Source organism: Ictidomys tridecemlineatus, chromosome 1 (assembly GCF_052094955.1).
Source record: "Ictidomys tridecemlineatus isolate mIctTri1 chromosome 1, mIctTri1.hap1, whole genome shotgun sequence".
Classification (NCBI taxonomy): Eukaryota; Metazoa; Chordata; class Mammalia; order Rodentia; family Sciuridae; genus Ictidomys; species Ictidomys tridecemlineatus.
Window position 1 is genome coordinate 187,931,383 of NC_135477.1, and position 19,402 is coordinate 187,950,784.

Genomic DNA, 19,402 nt, shown 5'->3' on the forward strand with positions numbered 1-19,402 from the left:
TTCAAAGAGACTGGGTATGATTGCAGGGGTCTTACTTCACCTCGAGCTGTGACTTCAAATTCAGTTACAGCTTCAACTTAGCTCCAAGCATTGACTGAGTCATAATTTGCAGAACTGAAAGATTTCCATAGAACAACATTGTAAAATCACATATAAATCAACAACTTACCACCCATTCTGCAAGTCAGGGCAGTGGCAGGCTTTAGGAATGTGTGGAGACTCTCAATATTCATTTCTGCACCTAGGGACTGGACAAAATAGAGGCATGTGTCTTGATGACAGGAAAACCATGCTGGGAACACTGAGGCCATCCTTGCTGGGTGCCAACATCCACCCAAATGTGCTGGTCAGCTCCTAATGACACTTTCGTGGAACTGTGACCTTACTCTAACACAGGGATTTCAGATGCACTGGGTACTCAGTCTTCATTGAGACAATGACTCAGTGCTGGGTGTTACAGAAGACAGGGAACCTCCTGAGCACTGAGTCCAATCTACTCAGAAGTGGTGAAGCCAATCAGGAGGCCAGTAGTGGACGTCCCTCTATGCACAGATTACCTAACACAGCAGTAAACACTTGGAGGAAGAACATCTGAGATGGTTGTTGACTTTTGTATGCCCCTTGTCTTCTTTCCTCTGCCTCCCAGTCGACAGCATCTCCACAAGATGGCCAACTCCACCATGGTGACTGAGTTTCTCCTCATGGGCTTTGCTGAAGGCTGGAAACTAAGATTCCTCTACTCCATGTTATTCTTATTCATGTACCTGGCCACCCTCTTAGGGAACCTTCTCATCGTCACCGTCACCACTGCTGACCAGAACCTGCACACGCCCATGTACTTCTTCCTCAGGAACCTGTCTGTCTTGGACATGTGTTATATTTCCGTCACTGTCCCCACTGCCTGTGTCAACTCTCTCACTGGCCACAGGGCCATTTCAGTGGCTGGCTGTGCAACCCAGATCTTCTTGGTCATTTTTTGTGCCTTTGTGGAGATTCTGTTTCTCACCATCATGGCCTGGGACCGTTATGTGGCCATCTGCCAGCCCCTCCATTATTCAACTATCATAAACCTCCAACTTTGTGTCCGCCTGACCCTGGCTTCCCTGCTCAGTGGCCTGGTCTACGCAGGTGCACACACTGGAAACACATTACAGCTGAACTTCTGTGGCTCCAACGAGGTCCCTCAGTTTTTCTGTGACATCCCCTCCCTGCTGAGGCTCTCTTGCTCTGACACGTCCAGCAATGAGCTCTCCATTCTCATCTCCGCTGTGGTGGTCTGTGGAGGCTGCTTTGTTTTCATCGCCATGTCCTATGTGCGCATATTTTCTACTGTGGTCAGATTCCCCACACAGGAGCAGGGGAAGGCCTTCTCCACCTGCATCCCCCACATCCTCGTGGTGACCGTCTTCCTTAGTTCTATCTCTTACGTGTATCTAAGGCCACCAGTGACCTCTGAGGCGATTCAGGACATAGTTCTCTCTGTGTTTTACACTATTGTTCCTCCCCTCTTGAATCCTGTCCTCTATAGTCTCAGAAACAAACAGGTAAAGGAAGCTGTGCGGAAAGTCATATTGAGAAGGGTTTATTCCGGAGCATAACCAAGATACATCAGAGGATGATTCTAGTTTTGCCCAGTGACTTTCAAACCTGAACCAAACCCTGCCTGTCTGGTTTGCAGAGCAGATTGCCTGCTGCAGAATGGCCCTTGTGAGGCTGCAAACTCAGTCTTATCAAGCAACTGGTTTGAATTTTGTGTCACACTTTCTAATCATCCCCCTCCAAAAAAAAATCTGTAAGGAACTTTAGCAGCTGCATGTTTTCTTAGATGGAGTTCAACATATTTGCTGAGAATCTATATAGACTGGGCATTTTTTACTTGTTAAATATTTAGTGACATCAATGCTAAGTATGCCCTGAGGGAGATATTGAGAAATCAAGTATGAAGATAGCAACTAGCCTGCATGTTCAAATTGTATTTTTTGTATGAAATAAATATTTAATCTTGTATATAATTAAGTCAGTTAAATTATTTTGAAAATGAACAAGTCCAAAAATATTATACTGTTAGATTTATTAGGAAGCAAACTAATGCTTCAATATATCTGGAAAATAAAAGAGATAAACTTGAAATGTCAACTGAGGAAGTGGTGGTGGCCGCCAGTTCTTATCCTTCAGAACCAGCCCCATATTGGCTGCAAGAGCATCTCCAATTCCCCCAACTGGGTCCATTTGTTGTTGTTGTGGAAATGCCCTAAGTGGCCAGGTGCATGGGATGAGCCTTTGTGTGCATGTCACAAACTAATAGCCCGTGTTTCATTTTCAAGGCTGTGAATTCTCACCAGCTCTGCTGAGTAAAGTCTTCAGTGTCTCAATGAACAGGTTAAACCCAGCTGTCTGCCTACATATTACATCTGGTCAGCTCAATTCAATCTCTTTATTTGGTTTCATAAAGGAAACATCCATCCACACTGTATCCTAAGATGTATTTTCAATGTTTGATCATACTGGAGAGATATTCTTCCTAAAATTCTGTATTTTAAATTGTCACATTCTATTGTTATTATTGATAACAACTTTGAACTATGAATATAATACAAAGATAATAAGTAAATTTAATGTAAAAAAGCAAAATGATTTTTAAAGTTTCATGTTAGTCAATTAAATTAAAATAATAGAAATGTTTGTGGAATTTAAATCCATTCATGAAATCTTAAGATATGGGCAGAATGACAATTTCAGAAAACCATATTGCTCTACTCTGCATGGACAGATTTCAGTATCAGGAAGAAAATTTGAATGTATTTATCTAAAAAGTAGAAATATTGTAAGTATAGGAGACTGATTAATAGATATATTTTTAAAGTTTGATTGATGGCATATTTGTTCATAAAAAATTAATAAACAGTCAAAACAAAACACAACCAAAAACATACCAATACTGACCAGTTGGCAATGAGGGGAAATGCAGGGCTTTTTCAAAGCTAGAGGGTATTTTCCGATGATGGTGCTAATTAAGTACAACTCTGATCAAATAACTGAGGATGTGCGTGGTGATGGCGATGACCAATGAGGGTCAGCTCACAGTTGTTCCTACGGACCCCTCAGCATAGACTCTAGTGGTGATGTTACAAAGGCACTAAAGCCATTTTTGCTTGATTTGCTGAACTATGAGTGGAAAGTTGCTTCCCACTAGATCACATGGAAATGGAAACCTGCCTTGGTGACAGTAGAAGGAGGAGGGAATGCTAGGTGACCTCTGAGGTGCTGTGGAAAAGTAGAGGGGAACCTGCTGCTGCAGACCCCTCCCACCCTGGGAAGCCCAGAGGGAGCGTCCTCACCAGATGGTCAGAAGTAGACCTGTGAGAGGAAGCCTTGAACGCTCAGAGAGCCCTTGACTGTCCCTCTGGCTAGAAATTACAGTGGAGACCAGTGTCCCTGACTGGGGAACCCCAACTGCCACAGGACAGCTAAATACCAGGGGGACATGGGCCCTGGGGCTGCGTTTAATTGCCTGTGGTGGAGGCCTGTTGGCCCTGTGGAGAACAGAGGCTGAGATGCAAACACAGCCTCCGACTCTCAAAGGCCGCAACATGTGCCCATGAGCACAGTAGCCCAAGAAGAAAACTAAATGCAAGCGAACCACATTCTTACGGATCTAGAACAACATCTAATGAGTCACTATGACTGAAAGGCACAGGCTCTCAGCCCATGGCAGTCAGGAGCTCCTGGCACAGAGCACTTAAGGAGGAGGAGGCTGCCTGTCATTTCAGAACAGCCTCACAGGACAAACCTGTGCTGTCCACCTTTTCCACAGACTCCTACGCAGGCACCCAGACCTGTACCAGGGTGAGTGCATGAGGGGCAAGGACTCTGCCAGAACTCACAGGAACTGTGGGACAGCAGCACTTAACTGAAACGTGGGACATCACCAGTCAGGGGGGTACACAGAGGTCAATGGTCAGGAAGTGTGAGCTCAGGACCATGTCACAGTGGGTCCCCTGCCCCTGAATCAATCCTGTTGATACCTTCCAGACTCACAGTGCTCAGCTGGAGAAGCCACATCCAGCAGATGCCAAACCCCACTCTGGCCCCTGACCTGTGGAAGGAAGGTGGCTCTGGCAAGGGTGTGCTGTCCACCAGAGCAACTCTGAGCGCAGTGCAAGCAATGGAACCCCACACTCTGTGCTGGAGGGGCTGTGGGACAGGGGACCCTGCCTCCACCAGGCATTGAGGAGAAAACACACTGGGCGGGTCTTGCTCTTCACACAGAGAGTGGGACAGCCCACATGGAGCCACCCAGGGGCGTCCCACCCAGCTGTGCCCCCCAGTGCTCAGACAGCAGCACCTTTGGGACAGGCATTTCTTCCACCTGAGGCTGTAGTCTGTGGCCATCCCCTACCCACACCCTGTGACAGTGTCCCCAGAGACTGTGAGTCGATGTTCCGTTTCCTGAACCCCTCGGCAGGCTGGCTCCTGGGACCCTCTGAGAGCTTGCTGAGTGGTATTGTGGGGGACCCCTCTGAAGCCACTTGTTCAGGAGGAGCCCCTTTTGGATCAGATCCCAATTGGTCCCAACTGGCTAGGAGGACCTCCCCAACATGTGACCTCACGGGGACAGGTTCTTCATGCTCATGACACATCCAAATGATTGTAAATAATTTACATGTTTTTCATATACTTTCTGGTCATCTTTAAAAAAAAAAAAACAGTGTGAAGTATTCTAATTAGCCAACTCCGTGTGGAGTTTTTCCTTAACTGGGCCCATCCCCACCCCAGTGTCATTTTTGTCTTTTTGTCACCCCTGTTTTACTTTAGTTTGCTTTGTTTCATTTTGTTGTTTTTTTTTTCCTTTTTAGTATTTGTCCATTTACTTGGGTCTTGTCTTTACTTGTAGGCACGTTCCACTCATTTGCAGCATGAACATGTTCAACAAATCTTCCTGCGGTGGGAATTAATGAAAATATTCCTGGTATTAAAGATATCCCTCCATTCCATAACTTGATGCAAAGGATCAGAATTTTATCTCATGAATTGCACATTTAGGCTTCTCCGTGTGGCCTTTAACTGTTTTAACAAAGGATTTCAATTTGCTACTTTGAAATTTGTCAACTCATTTGTCTAAATTTGCATAACTAGTATTATGCCCCGTCAACATAATGTTGCCATTTCCCCTAAAATTCAATAGTCATTCAACACAAAAATATTATTCTAAAGATTTGGTTATTTTTAGAGAAATATTGTTAACAAAATGCATATAGTAATTATATCTTATCATGAAGATAGTATTCACATAATTTATGCAGCATGCTCAGTTCTTACTTCCCTTTATTGCTGATCTCTCTTTGCAGAGAATACCTTGGAACCATATTTCCCGCAATATAAATTGTTCTTAAACCATTTTCAGTTTTTTAATTTAGTGCCCAATCTTCTGTTAAACTTGTGTGTTTACCAATTACCATAGGATTGTAGTCCCACCTTCAGGGCCAGCAGGGGTGACTGTCCCACATGGAGCATGATGGCAACCTCGATGCTCACCTCTCATGGGCTTAAGATTTTGAGGGCATCTGTGAGAGCCTCATTTTTCCTAAGGTGTCAACAAGTACTGCTGGGGCACTGAAATACATCTGAGCTGAAAATTATTCCATCTTATCCTTTGCACTCACTTAAAATCAGGCATTCTATCTAAAAGACATAAGTACCTGGTCTAAAACTCCTGCACCTTCCCAGGAGTTCAGAAATGAAGGACAGGGAAAAACCTTAGCCAAGATGTGGGGGAAGAGTGAAAAAAGATCATTTTTTAGGTAGACATCAGCCTTTTGTAAATATGGTAAGTGGTGAGTATAAAGTAGAAACAGTATAGTTAAAACATTTGCTCTATAAAATTGTTAACCTTTTAATATATAATTGCTACTAAAAACAGAGTTCTTATACCTCAGAAAAATTAGTGCTGATAGTGCTCCCATCCAGCTGTGCCCCTCAGTGCTCAGACTTGTTGGGGACCGCAAATCAAGTCAAGATGGTGCCTGGCAGTTTGCCAGGAGGAGTGGTTTGTGAGGCAACGCCACCAAGCCATTAAGATGGTAGGGATTCCTTATTGGCTGATTGCTGTAACTGGATGATGCTAATTGAGTCAAGCTGTGTGTAATCAGTTATGTATATATACCTCTGCTGTTTTGCAATAAAGTGGCTCCTGCTACCTTGAGTGCCCGCTATCTTGAGTTCCTGCTCAGTTCCCACTGAGTTTCCCCCACAATAAAGCAGTTCCCGCTTCAACCTTCAAGTTGCTTGTCACCTCTCAGTTATTTTGCCCAGCCAGACTGTGGCACAGACTGGCAGCACGTTTGGGACAGGCATTCCCTCCACCAGAGGCTGTAGTCTATGGCCATCCTCCACCCAGACCCTGTAACAGTGTCCCCAGAGACATGTTCTGTTTTCTGAACCCCTCAGCAAGCTGGCTCCTGGTTGCATGTGATCAATTATGGATCAGCATCCACTTAGAACATTCGGCCTTTGGTTTTGGGGGATTGGCTTACTTCACTTACCATGATATTCTACAACTCCATCCAAGAACAAGAAAAGTCCTGGATCAGGTGGATTCTCAGCCAAGTTCTTCAAGACTTTCAAAGATGAATTAACACCAATACTTCTCAAATTATTCTATGAAATAGAAAAGGAAGGAACCCTTCCAAACTCATTCTATGAGGCTAATATCATCTTGATACCAAACCAGACAAAGACACATCCAGGAAAAAGAACTTCAGACAAATATCCCTGATGAATATAGATTCAAAAATTCTCAAATTCTGGTAAATTGCATACAAAAATGTATTAAAAAGATAGTGCACCATGATCAAGGGGGATTCATCCCAGGGATGCAGGGTTGGTTCAACATATGGAAATCAATAAATGTAATACATCATATTAATAGACATAAAAACAAGAATCATGATCATCTCAATAGATGCAGAAAAAGCATTTGACAAAACACAGCACACCGTCATGTGAAAAACACTAGAAAAACTAGGGATTAACAGAAACATATCCCAAGACCAGCATCATTCTAAATGGAAGAAAATTGAAAGCATTCCCACTAAAAACTAGAACAAGACAAGAATGTACTCTTTCACCTCTTCTATTCAACATCATCCTTGAAACTCTAGCCAGAGCAATTAGACAATAAAAAAGGATACAAATAGGTAAAGAAGAACTCAAACTATCATTATCTGCTGATGACATGATCCTATATTTAGAAGATCCAAACAATTCCACGAGAAAACTTCTAGAATTAATAAATGAATTCAGCAAAGTAGCAGGATATAAAATCAACATCCATAAATCAAATGCATTCCTATACATCAGCAATGAATCCACTGAAAGAGAATTTAAGAAAACTACTCCAATCACAATAGCCTCAAAAACATAAAGTAAAATACATGTGAATCAATCTAACAAAAGAGGTGAAAGTCCTCTACAATGAAAACTACAGAACACTAAAGAAAAAAATTGGAAAAAAAGCTCAGAAGATGAAAAGATCTCCCATGCTCCTGGATAGGCAGAATTAATAATGTCAAAATAGCCATACTACCAAAAGCATTATATGGATTTAATTCAATTCCTATTAAAATCCCAATGACATTCTTCATAGAAATAGGAAAAGCAATCATGAAATTTATTTGAAAAAATAAGAGACCCAGAATAGCTAAAGCAATCCTTAGCAAGAAAAGTGAAGAAGACATCACAACACCAAACCTTAAACTATACTACAGAGCTATAGTAATAAAAATGGCATTATTTTGGCACCAAAATAGATTGTAGACTAATGGTACAGAATAGAAGACTCAGAGACAAACCCACATAAATATGTTATGTCATACTAGACAAAGGTGCCAACAACATTCACTGGAGAAAAGATAGTCTATTCAACAAATGATGCTGGCAAAACTGGAAATCCATATGTAGCAAAATGAAATTAAACCTCTGTCTCTCACCCTGCACAAAAATCAACTCAAAGTGGATTAAAGACTTACTTAGGCACTAGAACAGAGACTCTGCGCCTAGCAGAAGAAAAATAGGCCCAAATCTTCACCATGTTGACCTAGGATCTGACTTCCTTAACAAGACTCCTAAAGTGAAAGAAGTAAAATCAAGAATCAATAAATGAGGTGTATTCAGATTAAAAAGCTTCTTCTCAGCAAAGGAAACAATAAAGTAAGGAGAGAGCCTACAGATTGTGAGAAAATCTTTACCACATTCACCTCCAATAAAGCATTAATCTCTAGGATATATATATAAAGAACCCAATAAACTTAACACCCAAAAAACAATAATCCAATCAATAAATAGGCTAAGAAACTGAACAACACTTCACAGGAGAAATACAATTGATCAACAAATATATGAAAAAGTATTCATATATTGCTAATAATCTCTAGCAATTAGAGAAATGCAAATCAAAACTACTCTGAGATTTCATCTCACACCTGTCATAATGGCAATCATCAAGAATACAGGCAACAATAAATGTTGGTGAGGATGTGGTGAAAAAGGTGCCCTCATACATTGCTGGTGGGACTGCAAATTGGTGCAACCACTCTGGAAAGCAGTATGGAGATTCCTCAGACAACTCCTCAGACAACTAATGGAGTGGAACCAGCATTTGACCCAGTTATCCTACTCTTGGTTTATACCCAAGGACTTAAAATCAGCATACTACAGTGGCACAGCTACATCAATGTTTATAGCAGCTCAATTCACAATAGCTAAACTATGGAACCAACCTAGGTGTACCTCAATAGATGAATGGATGAAGAAAATGTAGTATATATACTCAATGGAATATTAATTAGCTTTAAAGAATAATAAAATTATGGCATTTGCCAGCAAATGGTTGGAGTTGGAGTATATCATGCTAAGCAAAATAAGCCAATCCCACAAAACAGAAGGCCAAATGTTTTCTCTAATATTCGGATGCTAATTCACAATTAGGTGAGGATCACTAGGGAAGAATAGCATTATGTTAGATTAAATAGAAGGAAGTGAAGGGAGGACAGGGGAGGGGCTCTGTGGATAAGAAAGATAGTAGAATGAAACAGACATTATTACTGTATGTATATATGTGACTGCAGGACCAATGTGATTCTGCAACATGTACACTCAGAAAAATGAGAAATTATATCCCATTTATGTATGATATATCAAAGTATATAAATGCATTCTACTGCATGTATTACTAATTAAAACAAATAAAAAATTTTTAAAGAATATAATTAAGCCAGGCACAGTGGCACACACCTGTAATCCCAGCAGCCTAGGAGGCTGAGACAGAATGATCACAAGTTCAAAGACAACCTCAGCAAAAAGCCAGGTGTTAAGCAAGTGAGTGAGACCATGTTTCTAAATAAAATACAAAATAGGGTTTGACATGTTGCTCAGTGGTGAGTGCCCCTGAGTTTAATCCCTGAAACAAACAAACAAACAAAGGATACAATTAATAAATGATGTGGGAAATTGGCATACCCATGTATTATTGTTGGGGTTGTAAATTACTACAAAATTTTTGAGAGTAGTTTGGAGAGTTCTGAAAAGACTAGAAATAGAATCATCATATGACCCAGCATGCCTTGATGTTCATGCTAAAGAACTAAAATCAGCATACTATATTGTTACAGGCATATTATGGGTTATAGAAGTGCAATTCACAATAGCCAAGTTACAGAACCAACCCAGGTGCTTATCAACAGATGAATGGATACAAAATGGGGTGTATATATACAATGGAGTTTTATTCAAGCATAAAGAAGCATAAAATTGCAGCATTTGCTGGTAGAAGGATAGTACTGGAGAGTATCATGCTAAAGGAAATAGGCCAGACCCAGAAAGTCATGGGTCAAATGTTTTCTCTCACACACAGAAGCTAGACCAAAATAAGGAAAAGAGGGCAGAAGAATCCCATAAAAAACAAAAGGGAGGACAGTAGAGATAGGAATTGGATTGAAGGAGAGTGAAGAGAAGTGGGAGAAGGGAAGATTAGTGGAATGAGATTCACCAAATGGAGCTATCAGTGATACGCACACACATGAATGTGTCACAGTGAACTCACACACAAATACACATATATATCTATGTGTATCACCAATTAGTGAAAAACTGCATATTAAAAGAAGGACCGGTGGAGGAATGGGCAGTGGAAAGGGGTAAGAGGAGAGAAATAGGAAGTACTAGGGACCTAAGTAGAGCAAATTATATTCTATGCATCTATGATTATGGCAAAATGAACCCCAATATTAAGTATAACTAAAATGCACTAATTATAACCTTTAAAAAGATATCCACAGACTGAACAAAAACAGATGGAAATGTTATGACTTGCAAATGGAGTTCATAAAACAGGAGTAGCTATTCTCATATTTGACAAAGCAGATTTCAGGAAAAAAAACAATCATAAGAGACAAAGATGGCAACTACCATTAAAGAGATCAATCCAGCACTGGGAAATAGTTCAGTTGGTAGAGTGCTTGCCTCACATGCACAGGGTCCTGGGTTCAATCCTCAGCACCACCAAAAATAAATAAATAAAATTTTTAAAAAGAGAGACAGATCAACCCAACAAGACCTAATAATAGAAAATATCTATGCCTGCAATGTCACTGCATTTAATTACATAAAAAAAATCATTCTTGACTTTAGGTACCAAACAGAACCCAGTGAAATAATACCTGGTGATATCAACATACCCATTACAGTAAGAAACAGGTCATCCAGAATAAAATTGATAAAATCACTTCTGATCTGAATGATACTACAAATCAAGCACATGTTAACAGACATCTATAGATAGCTGAGTTTAATATATATGTATATATAATTTGATATATTTATTTATCTATGTATATATAATTTGATATATATGTATATATAAATATATAATTATGTATATGTACATAAATATATATATGATTTTATGTAATTTAATATGTGTATATATGTAATATATATAATTTGATATATATTATATAATTATATAATTAATATATGTATATAAGTAATTATATATAATTTGATATTTATATATATAAATATATAATTATATATATTATTTAATATACATGTATGTATATATATAAAATTAGAAATCAAAATCAAGAAAACTATTCCTAGAATCAATGATAACAGTAATATAATATAAATATACCCAAACTTGTGGGATACTCTGAAGGCAGTACCAAAAATTAAGTTTATATCATTAAGTGCTCATATTAAAATAAAGTAAAATAAAATAAAAGATCACAAATAAACCATCCAATGCAACATCTAAAGCTCTTAGAAAGACTGGAACAAATTGCAAAACCAGTAGAAAATAGGAAATAATAAGATTACAGCTGAAATCAATAATTACAGAATAAAAAGACAATACAAAAATTAATTCGACCAAGACTTGGTATTTTGAAAACCAACAAGATTGATGAATCCTTTGTCAAGCTAACAAAAAAGTAAAAAGGATAGAAGAGCCAAATCAACAAAATTAGAAATGAGAAAGGAGATAATACCACAGACATTTGTGAAATCCAAAGGATCATTAGGGACTATTTGGAAAACTTATATTCCCATAAAATGGAAAAATTTACTTGATATTGACAAAATTTTTAGACACATATGACCCTATACAACGTGAACCAAGAGGATATAGAAAATCTAAACAAGCTAATATCAAACAACGAGATTGAAGCAATAATAAAATCTCAAGAAAGAAGAACTCAAGAGTAGATGGACACCCTGGTATGTCCTACCAAGTAGAACTAATATCAATCCTTCTTAAACTAGTCCATGAAGTAGAGAAGGGGAAACACTCACAAATTTAGTCTATGAAGCCAGTATCACTCATATACCAAAACTAGAAAAAAGACTCATCAAGGAAAGAAAACCACAGACCAATATCACTAAAAAATATAGATGAAAAAATGTTAAAACATTAGCAAACCATATTCCAAGTCAAATTAAAAAGATTGTACACCAAGGTTAAGTTGGATTCATCCCAGTGATGCAAGGCTGATTCAATATTTGTAAATCAATGAATGTAGTCCATCACATAAACAGAATCAAGGTCAAAAATGATGTGATTGTTATGGGCCAGGCTATATGGACAATGACTAGACTCCACTTTACTCTGAGACTCCATGTCATATAAGAAATGCTTCTCCCATGGGAACACCCTGCCTCTGACCCATCACAGTTGTCTAGCATAGCATGTTTGGCAATACAAGATGGTCATTCTTAGACAATTATAAAATTGTTCTCTCTTTGATTCTCATTTTTCTTGGACATTGTATTGATTGTCTAGACATTAGTAAGCATTCTTTAACTTGTACCCAACTAGGGTCATTTTTTTGAGCCACTTCCTTTCTGCTTATGATTATAAAAATCCCGAGGAAAATACCAATGTACCCACTGCATTGTTTTGCTAACAGCTCAATTCAGCTTTTGTACCCCTGCTTGGTTGCTTGCTGCTATGCCAACCTGGATGCATTTTTCACAGTTTTTGCCTTTAAATACCTTGAAATGCTCAGGCTTGGTGATGTTCCTTGCAGAGACAGTTATGGGTCCTGCAGGGAGCAGTCAATTGCCTGTTAAATAAAGATTCTCCAATTCAAACAAAATGGACTTGATACATTTTCTGGGTGGTCTGCCCCATAACAGTGATCACTTGAGTAGATCCAGAAAAAGACCCTGACAAAATTCAGCATCCATTCATGTTAAAAACACTGAAGAAACTAGGGATGGAAGGGATTTACTACAACATTATAAAACCTATACATAATAAACCCAAAGCCAACATCATACCGAGTGGAGAAAACAAAAAGTATTTCCTCTAAAATCAGGACCAGGACCAGGATATCCACTCTCACCACTGCTATTCAATATAGTCCTTGAAACTCTAGGCAGAGCAATTGGGCAAGAGGAAAAATTAAAGGAGTACAAATCAGGAAAAGAAGTCCAAGTATCTGTTTGCTGATGACATGAGTCTATATCTAAAGGAACCAAAAAACTCCTCTAGAAGTTATAGTTCTGATAAACAAGTTTAGCAAAATAGCAGTATACAAGCAACATACAAAAATCAATAACTTTCTTCCACTCTAACAATGATTCCACTGACTGATCAAGAAAGCAACACCATTCATAATAGCTTTGAAAATAATAAAATACTTGGGAATGTATCTAAGGGGGTGAAAGACCACCACAATGAAAATTATAAAACCTTAAGAGGATAAGACTTATGTTGGTGGCTGGTTACAATCAATATCATCAAAAGAGATATATTACCAAAAACAATCCACAAATGCAATGCAGTGTCCATTCAAATACCAACAACGTTCTTTACAGAAGTAGGGAAAAAAAACAGTCCTAAGCTTTATATGGAAAAATAAATGACTTGGAGGAGCCTTTACTAGATTGGTGATTGCAAAAGTGTTCATTTCATTATTTAGATGATGAATGATGGGTACTGGGAAGCTGCTTGGTGGAAAAGAAAGACACAGGGATTGGGGTTCCTGGTCGCTGCTGGCACAAACTATGAAACAGTCACAGGAAACACTTGTTCTCCCTTCCCTGGGCGGTTTCCGTATCAGTAATTTAGCCTCCAGGGGAAGAGAGGCGTAAGGTGAACCACACTAAACAGCTGTTCTCAGGCTGCTAATTAAAAGAAAAGTGAACTGCAAAGAAGAGGGGCGGTCGCTCCTTTCAGAGTGCAGAGTGCCTTCCTTGTTTGCCATTTAAACGTGTTTGAGTCAGATCTTCAGAACCAACTGGAACCAGTTAATGGATGCTCCGAGGATCCCAGGAGGCACCATCTCCACCAGGCTGTGACGCCCTCCTCTGGCTACTTAAACCCTCCTCCCCAGGCTCCCTGGAGCTGGGAGCCCGTGTGCAGAAGGGGAAGCTCATGCTCCAGGTCAGTGACCCTCTTCAAACACTCCAATTAGCACCCTGCTTGAGATGTCTGCCTGTCAACCCACATCTCCTTCAAGTTTTCAAGGAAAGAAACAGGCTGAGATGGAGATAGAAAACAGAAGCCCCATGGCTTTGGCTTCTGAGACCTTGCCTGCTGTGACGTTGTCTGTAACTGGTTTTGCCTTTCAAGGTATCCCTCTCTCTAGACAGACCCCTTGTGTCACCTGTGCCTGGCCCACCTCTGCAGTTTCCCTCTCTGTCCTCCGTCCTCCGGGTAAGAAAGCCACTTTCTGCCCTTGAGCTCATCCTTTCCTATCTTGATTCAAATCTTGTTGGACAAAGTGTAGGTCACTGTAATTTTTCTAGGCATATATGAGTCTGTAAAGAGGTTTCTTACCCCAAAATAGATTGTGCACACGTTCACATGAGGAATCAATTAAGCTTGATCCTTATCATTGGTGGGTGCTAGGAAGGTTGGATTTAGTGAAGTTGGTAATGTCCATCTTCTACTGTTTCTGGTTTATTTTTGCTACCAGTAGCAATGATCTATCTGGTGTCTTTTCATATGTTCACGTCTTCACACTAATTGCTTCCTGATGATAAACTCACAATAGTGGCTAATGCAGAGATACTTTGCAAATATGTTTGATAACTATTTCCAGGGAAGCTGAATTCACACTCACACTGGAAGTATTGACCATTTCCTCATACTGAAGATCTTAAATGATACTGTGATTCTTTAAACAGTTTTTTTTTTCTGTTTGCACAATAACACATCTTTGTTAGAGAGATTTGAATATTGCACAGTTTGCTGAAATGCATTTGGTTCTTGTGCTGAAGTGTTTGAAACACTTGTTCTGATGATTATGCGTTTACAAGTCTCATTCTTAACCTCTAAGTGGCATCATTGGTGTCTTCCCATAGGAATTTTGAAGTAAGTGTTCCCTCTGCTTGACTCCTCTTCTAACCTACGTGCAGGACCTACGTGTGTTGGTGTAGGGGTGGTGGGTGTTCACATCTAGATACTCTTTTCTCGCTGGTTTTCAGACTCTTTCTCTGTTATGTGTCCTCTGGATCTCCCCAGGACCCACAGGGTTGTAGGCAGTTTTTTTAAGTCCTCTTGCACAATTAATACATGCTGGACCTTTCAGGTCAAATTTAGAGTCATTTTGCTTTTTCTAGGAAAAATTTTCTAGGAAAATTCCTGTGGGTACTTTCATTAAGATTGCGTTTTGTTACTTTGTAATTTCCCCCTAGTTTAGTCAGTTATAAGCTACTTCATCATTTTTTGCTACTGTTATATAGAAATGCCCTGTTGCTACTTGGTTGAGGGTATAAATGAGTGCTTGTTGATGTGGTGCACCTGAGGCACTTTTGACACCATAGCGGGTTCCTGCAGGACCAGTGTGAGCTGAGGTGCAAGACCACAGTCACCAGATGGAGGAAGAACTGTGCCCAGGCTCCCTGGCAGGAGGCAAGTGTTGCCAAGCCCTGAGCAACCAGGTCCTCAGCTTCAGGCAAACGCATTCAGGACTTCATGTTGCTCACAGAGGCTCCACACAGAAGAAGAAGGGATTATCTGAACAGCCTGGCAGATTTGTGCCCTTCTGGGATTAATCTCTGCTGTTCACTCAAAAAACAGCCATAGACTGAGCAATTGGTTCATATTCATGGAAGGTATTATCTTTTGGAAACTCTACCGGATTATAAAATAAATGGGAATTACTTCCATATCTTTCTACATACTGCAACAATTTTGAAGTTTTCTCTTAGAAGATCTTAGCGGATGCTTCTTACCTTTTCATAGAGATATTCTTTAAGGGAGAATATCTCTATGAAAAGGTTCCAAATTTTTATCTCAGGCAGGGGGATGCAGAACTATAATCCCAGCTGCTCAGAAGGCTGAGGAAGGAGAATAACAGGTTTGAGACCAGCCTTGGAAATATAGTGAAACCCTATCTCAAAAATAAGAAGGCAAGAGGCTGAGGCAGGAGGATTGTAAGTTCAAAACCAGCCTCAGCAACAGCAAGGCACTAAGCAACCCAGTGAGACCCTGTCTCTAAATAAAATACAAAAATGGGCTGGGAATGTGGCTCAGTAGTTGAGTGCCCCTGAGTTCAATCCCTGACACCAAAAATAAATAACAAAAAGGGGTGAGGATATATCTCAGTGACAGAGCACCACTGTGTTCAATTCTACTACAAAAAGTTCAGTTTTTCCAAATCTGGAGGAGTTATTTATTATACTCTTGGCACACATATATATGAATGTGTGTGCATTATCTCTAGAACACACACATGCTGTGTACACATGCACACATATACATAATATATACTTTAAGTCATGTTCATTGAATTTCTGACTATATTAATGTGAAGTTGAAATAGCATTTCATGCTGTCAGTACCCTGCTGTTCTTCTCATACCTGTGGTCAGACCTTCCCTTGTTCTTGGGATCTGTGTGTGGATGCTTTTCTGAAAGACTGGGTTAGAGCTTGCTTGCCTCATCTAGTATTTCTGCAACAGCTCCACACATCTCAGAACTTTCCCACATGAGGTTGTTGCATTACTGCAGTTTCAATCTCCTTTGTCCTATGTAGTGTTCAGCCTCTCTGAGGGGTGTGAACCTGCTATTTTAAGAGTAATCTTTTTTGTGAAAAAAAAATATGTGATGGGAACCAACTTAATGTATTGAGCATATTTTTTATTTTTAAAACTTTTTAAATTTTTATTTAAAACTCCAATTCCAGAACTCTTCCTTGATCCATATATAACATGACCTTAGATTAGAAACTCTGCGTGTTTCCGTTGTTCTTAGTTCTGCATCTTCTTTCCTTTCCATTTTGAACCTTTTTACTTTTGCTGTCTTTGAAGAATGAGCCTACTATGATTGGAAAAGGGTTGTTCACCCTGTGTCAGGTTGTAGCTGGGATTACCACAGCTGTTTTCTGTCTAATCTCATTGAGCGCCTTCTTAAATCTCCTGAACTCTGACAGTCTGTGCTGCTTTCATACTCTCCAGGATCTTAGAACTCACGTGCGCGCGCGCGCACACACACACACACACACACACGCATCCTGGTCTTCTTTTAATAACACTGATTGGGTTAGTGCCCTTCAGAATTGTTTTCATCCATGTGGCTTTTTGTTGGAGTTGTAAGTAAAAACCTACCATTTCTGACTACTTCACTGAGAGAACAGTGTGGACTCTTGGTGAACACGTAGAAATTGATTGGGTTCCCTTCTCCTGTGTCTGTGCAGAGGGGATGTTGGGGACAGGGGCTCTGGAGCGACCCCCACCTAGCAACCAGATGGTGATAAGTGGGGGAGGAGTGGGGGAGGGGCTTTCAGGGAACCTCAGCTCACCCTGCTCTGTGTCACACATTTGGCTCTTGGGGTTGCCGTGCTGCTTCTGCAAACCAGGCTGGGCACACATGTGTGCTTACACACACTCAGCTGTTAAGAATACTTTGAATTCTATGCAGTTTTCCCAATCATGTTTGTATTTTAACATATGCATTTTAAGTAAGTTTAATGTTCACTAGTAATAATAATATTACTTACTTTCTTCCCTCTTCTTACTTAATTTTAATTAAGACTAGTGCTCCTACACAAACATAGAGACATATCTGACTGCTCCCCCACCCCAGTGTCTCTCAGACTGTCTTCCCTTTTTATTCTTTTGGTACTGGGGATTGAACTCAGGGGCACTCGAACACTGAGCCACATCCCCTGCCCTATTTTGTATTTTACTTAGAGACAGGGTCCCACTGAGTTGCTTAGTGCCTTGCCATTGCTGAGGCTGGCTTTGAACTCATGATATTCCTGCCTCAGCCTCCTGAGCCACTGGGATTACAGGCGTAAGCCACCACACCTGGCTCTGTCTTCCTTTTTGATCATATGTTACAGACACTTCGATATGTACCGGGCACAGTGAAAAGGTTTGGTACATGTGTGCTGTGTAGCAATAAAACCAGGGGGATTCCCACATCATCTCACCAAGCATACTTCCTTTCTCTCTGTGGAAAGCAACCAAAATCCTCTCTTCCCTCTGCCGTGACATGCACTGCACAGGTGGCCAGTCGGTCACCTCCGGCAGCTCTCCAGAACACACACTTGGCATGTGGCTGTGACATGGCATCTGCTGACCACCCATCAGCTGACGTGAGTGGCTTAGCATAACCTCCCACTAGTTCATCCAGATTGCCACATTTGGCAGGGCCTCTTGGTTTTTAGGAATAAATGATATTCCTTCTGTCCACATCCACAGTTCCTGGCCTGTCCCTTCACTCCTGGAGGCCAGATTGCCTTCCTGTCCTGTGGGGGACAGTGTGGCCTCTCCTCAGCATGCTGGCCATTGTTTCTTGGGTGTGTACCACGCATTGGCATTGCTGGGCACACGACAGCTCTGGTTTCAATTTTTCTGAGGTGCCTCCACCCCACTGCCCATCCCAGCTGTCCTAATGTCTTTCCCATGCCCGCATCCAGAGGGCCCTTTCTCCTCGTTCTCAGCAGTGCTCGTCTGGGGTCAATGCCATTCTGACAGGTGGGACCCTGCTGCCAGGTGGTTTCATGGGCGTTTCCTGGAGCACAAAGATCACTGCGTGCCTTCTGAACACCTGTTTGCCATTTGCGGTGCTGAGGTCTTTTTGTTACCTGTGGCCTCTGGGGTCCCCTCCCAGTCATCTTTGTCCAGTCTGAGGGATCGTTTAAGGGATTTTCTTGTTTTCATTATATATTCAAGATGTGGATGTGCCACCCACAGCCTGGATGTCCCTTCGGTTTCTGAGGCTCTGGGAGGTTGTCCTGTGTCCTCTGGTCTTCGAGGCCCTCCAGACACATTCACCAGTCACCATGTCTAGGTCTTGCAACTGATAGGCCAGGAGTCTTATGAGAGGGAAAGCGGATGGGACGAAAGGTCCCGGGACAGAAGGTACAGCCTGGCCTGCCCCCGTCTGACCCAGATGTGTCTTCCTCTTGCAAACCTGTAAGAACCACAAAGATGTAACATTGATTTAAAACAAACCAAAAAGGGGCTCAAATGCACAAAAGGAACAGTTTTTTTAAAGAGCAGAATGAACGAACATATGGTAAAGGTTAAGCAGATAGTCGTGACTTTTGAAGTGACACTTAATTCTACTCACAATATTTTCACAAACAACTCTGACCTCCTTTCCCTGCCCAGCTGCCTTGAAGAGCTGCCCCAGTACCTCACTATCCCTTAGTGATCTTGTGTCCTGCACTGCCTGTTCTGTCCCTGCTGACCTGGCTCCATTACCTGGGCTGTCACCTTTGCCACTCACCTGCCCTGTGCCCTTTGGGGCTGTTCTATGCCATCCCTCACTGTCCGAGGACAGCTGTCCCCACAGTCCTTGCTGGCTCTGTGGGAAGCCTGTCCCCTGGCTCCTGCCTGCTCTGTTTCTCCCATAACAGGGATGTGAGGTGTGTGGAACCCTCTCC

General features: G+C 40.9%; 1 protein-coding gene and 1 long non-coding RNA gene across 12 annotated transcripts in view; one reads left to right on the forward strand and one right to left on the reverse strand.

Annotated features, from left to right (window-relative positions):
• The window catches only part of LOC110597157 (uncharacterized), a 134,005-nt gene that overhangs the window by 4,490 nt on the left and 110,113 nt on the right, over positions 1-19,402 (reverse strand). For 10 of the 11 annotated variants that reach the window (XR_013440486.1, XR_013440493.1, XR_013440492.1 and 7 more), the window contains one exon: positions 14,503-18,927. This is a non-coding gene — a long non-coding RNA (uncharacterized LOC110597157). Of the gene's footprint in view, positions 1-14,502; positions 18,928-19,402 lie in introns of those variants that run through there. The other variant, XR_013440491.1, reaches the window with a different exon arrangement.
• LOC101973789 (olfactory receptor 14C36) lies at positions 666-1,598 on the forward strand. The gene has a single exon (XM_013365747.4). It carries the CDS (start codon positions 666-668, stop codon positions 1,596-1,598), a length of 933 nt encoding a protein of 310 aa, XP_013221201.3.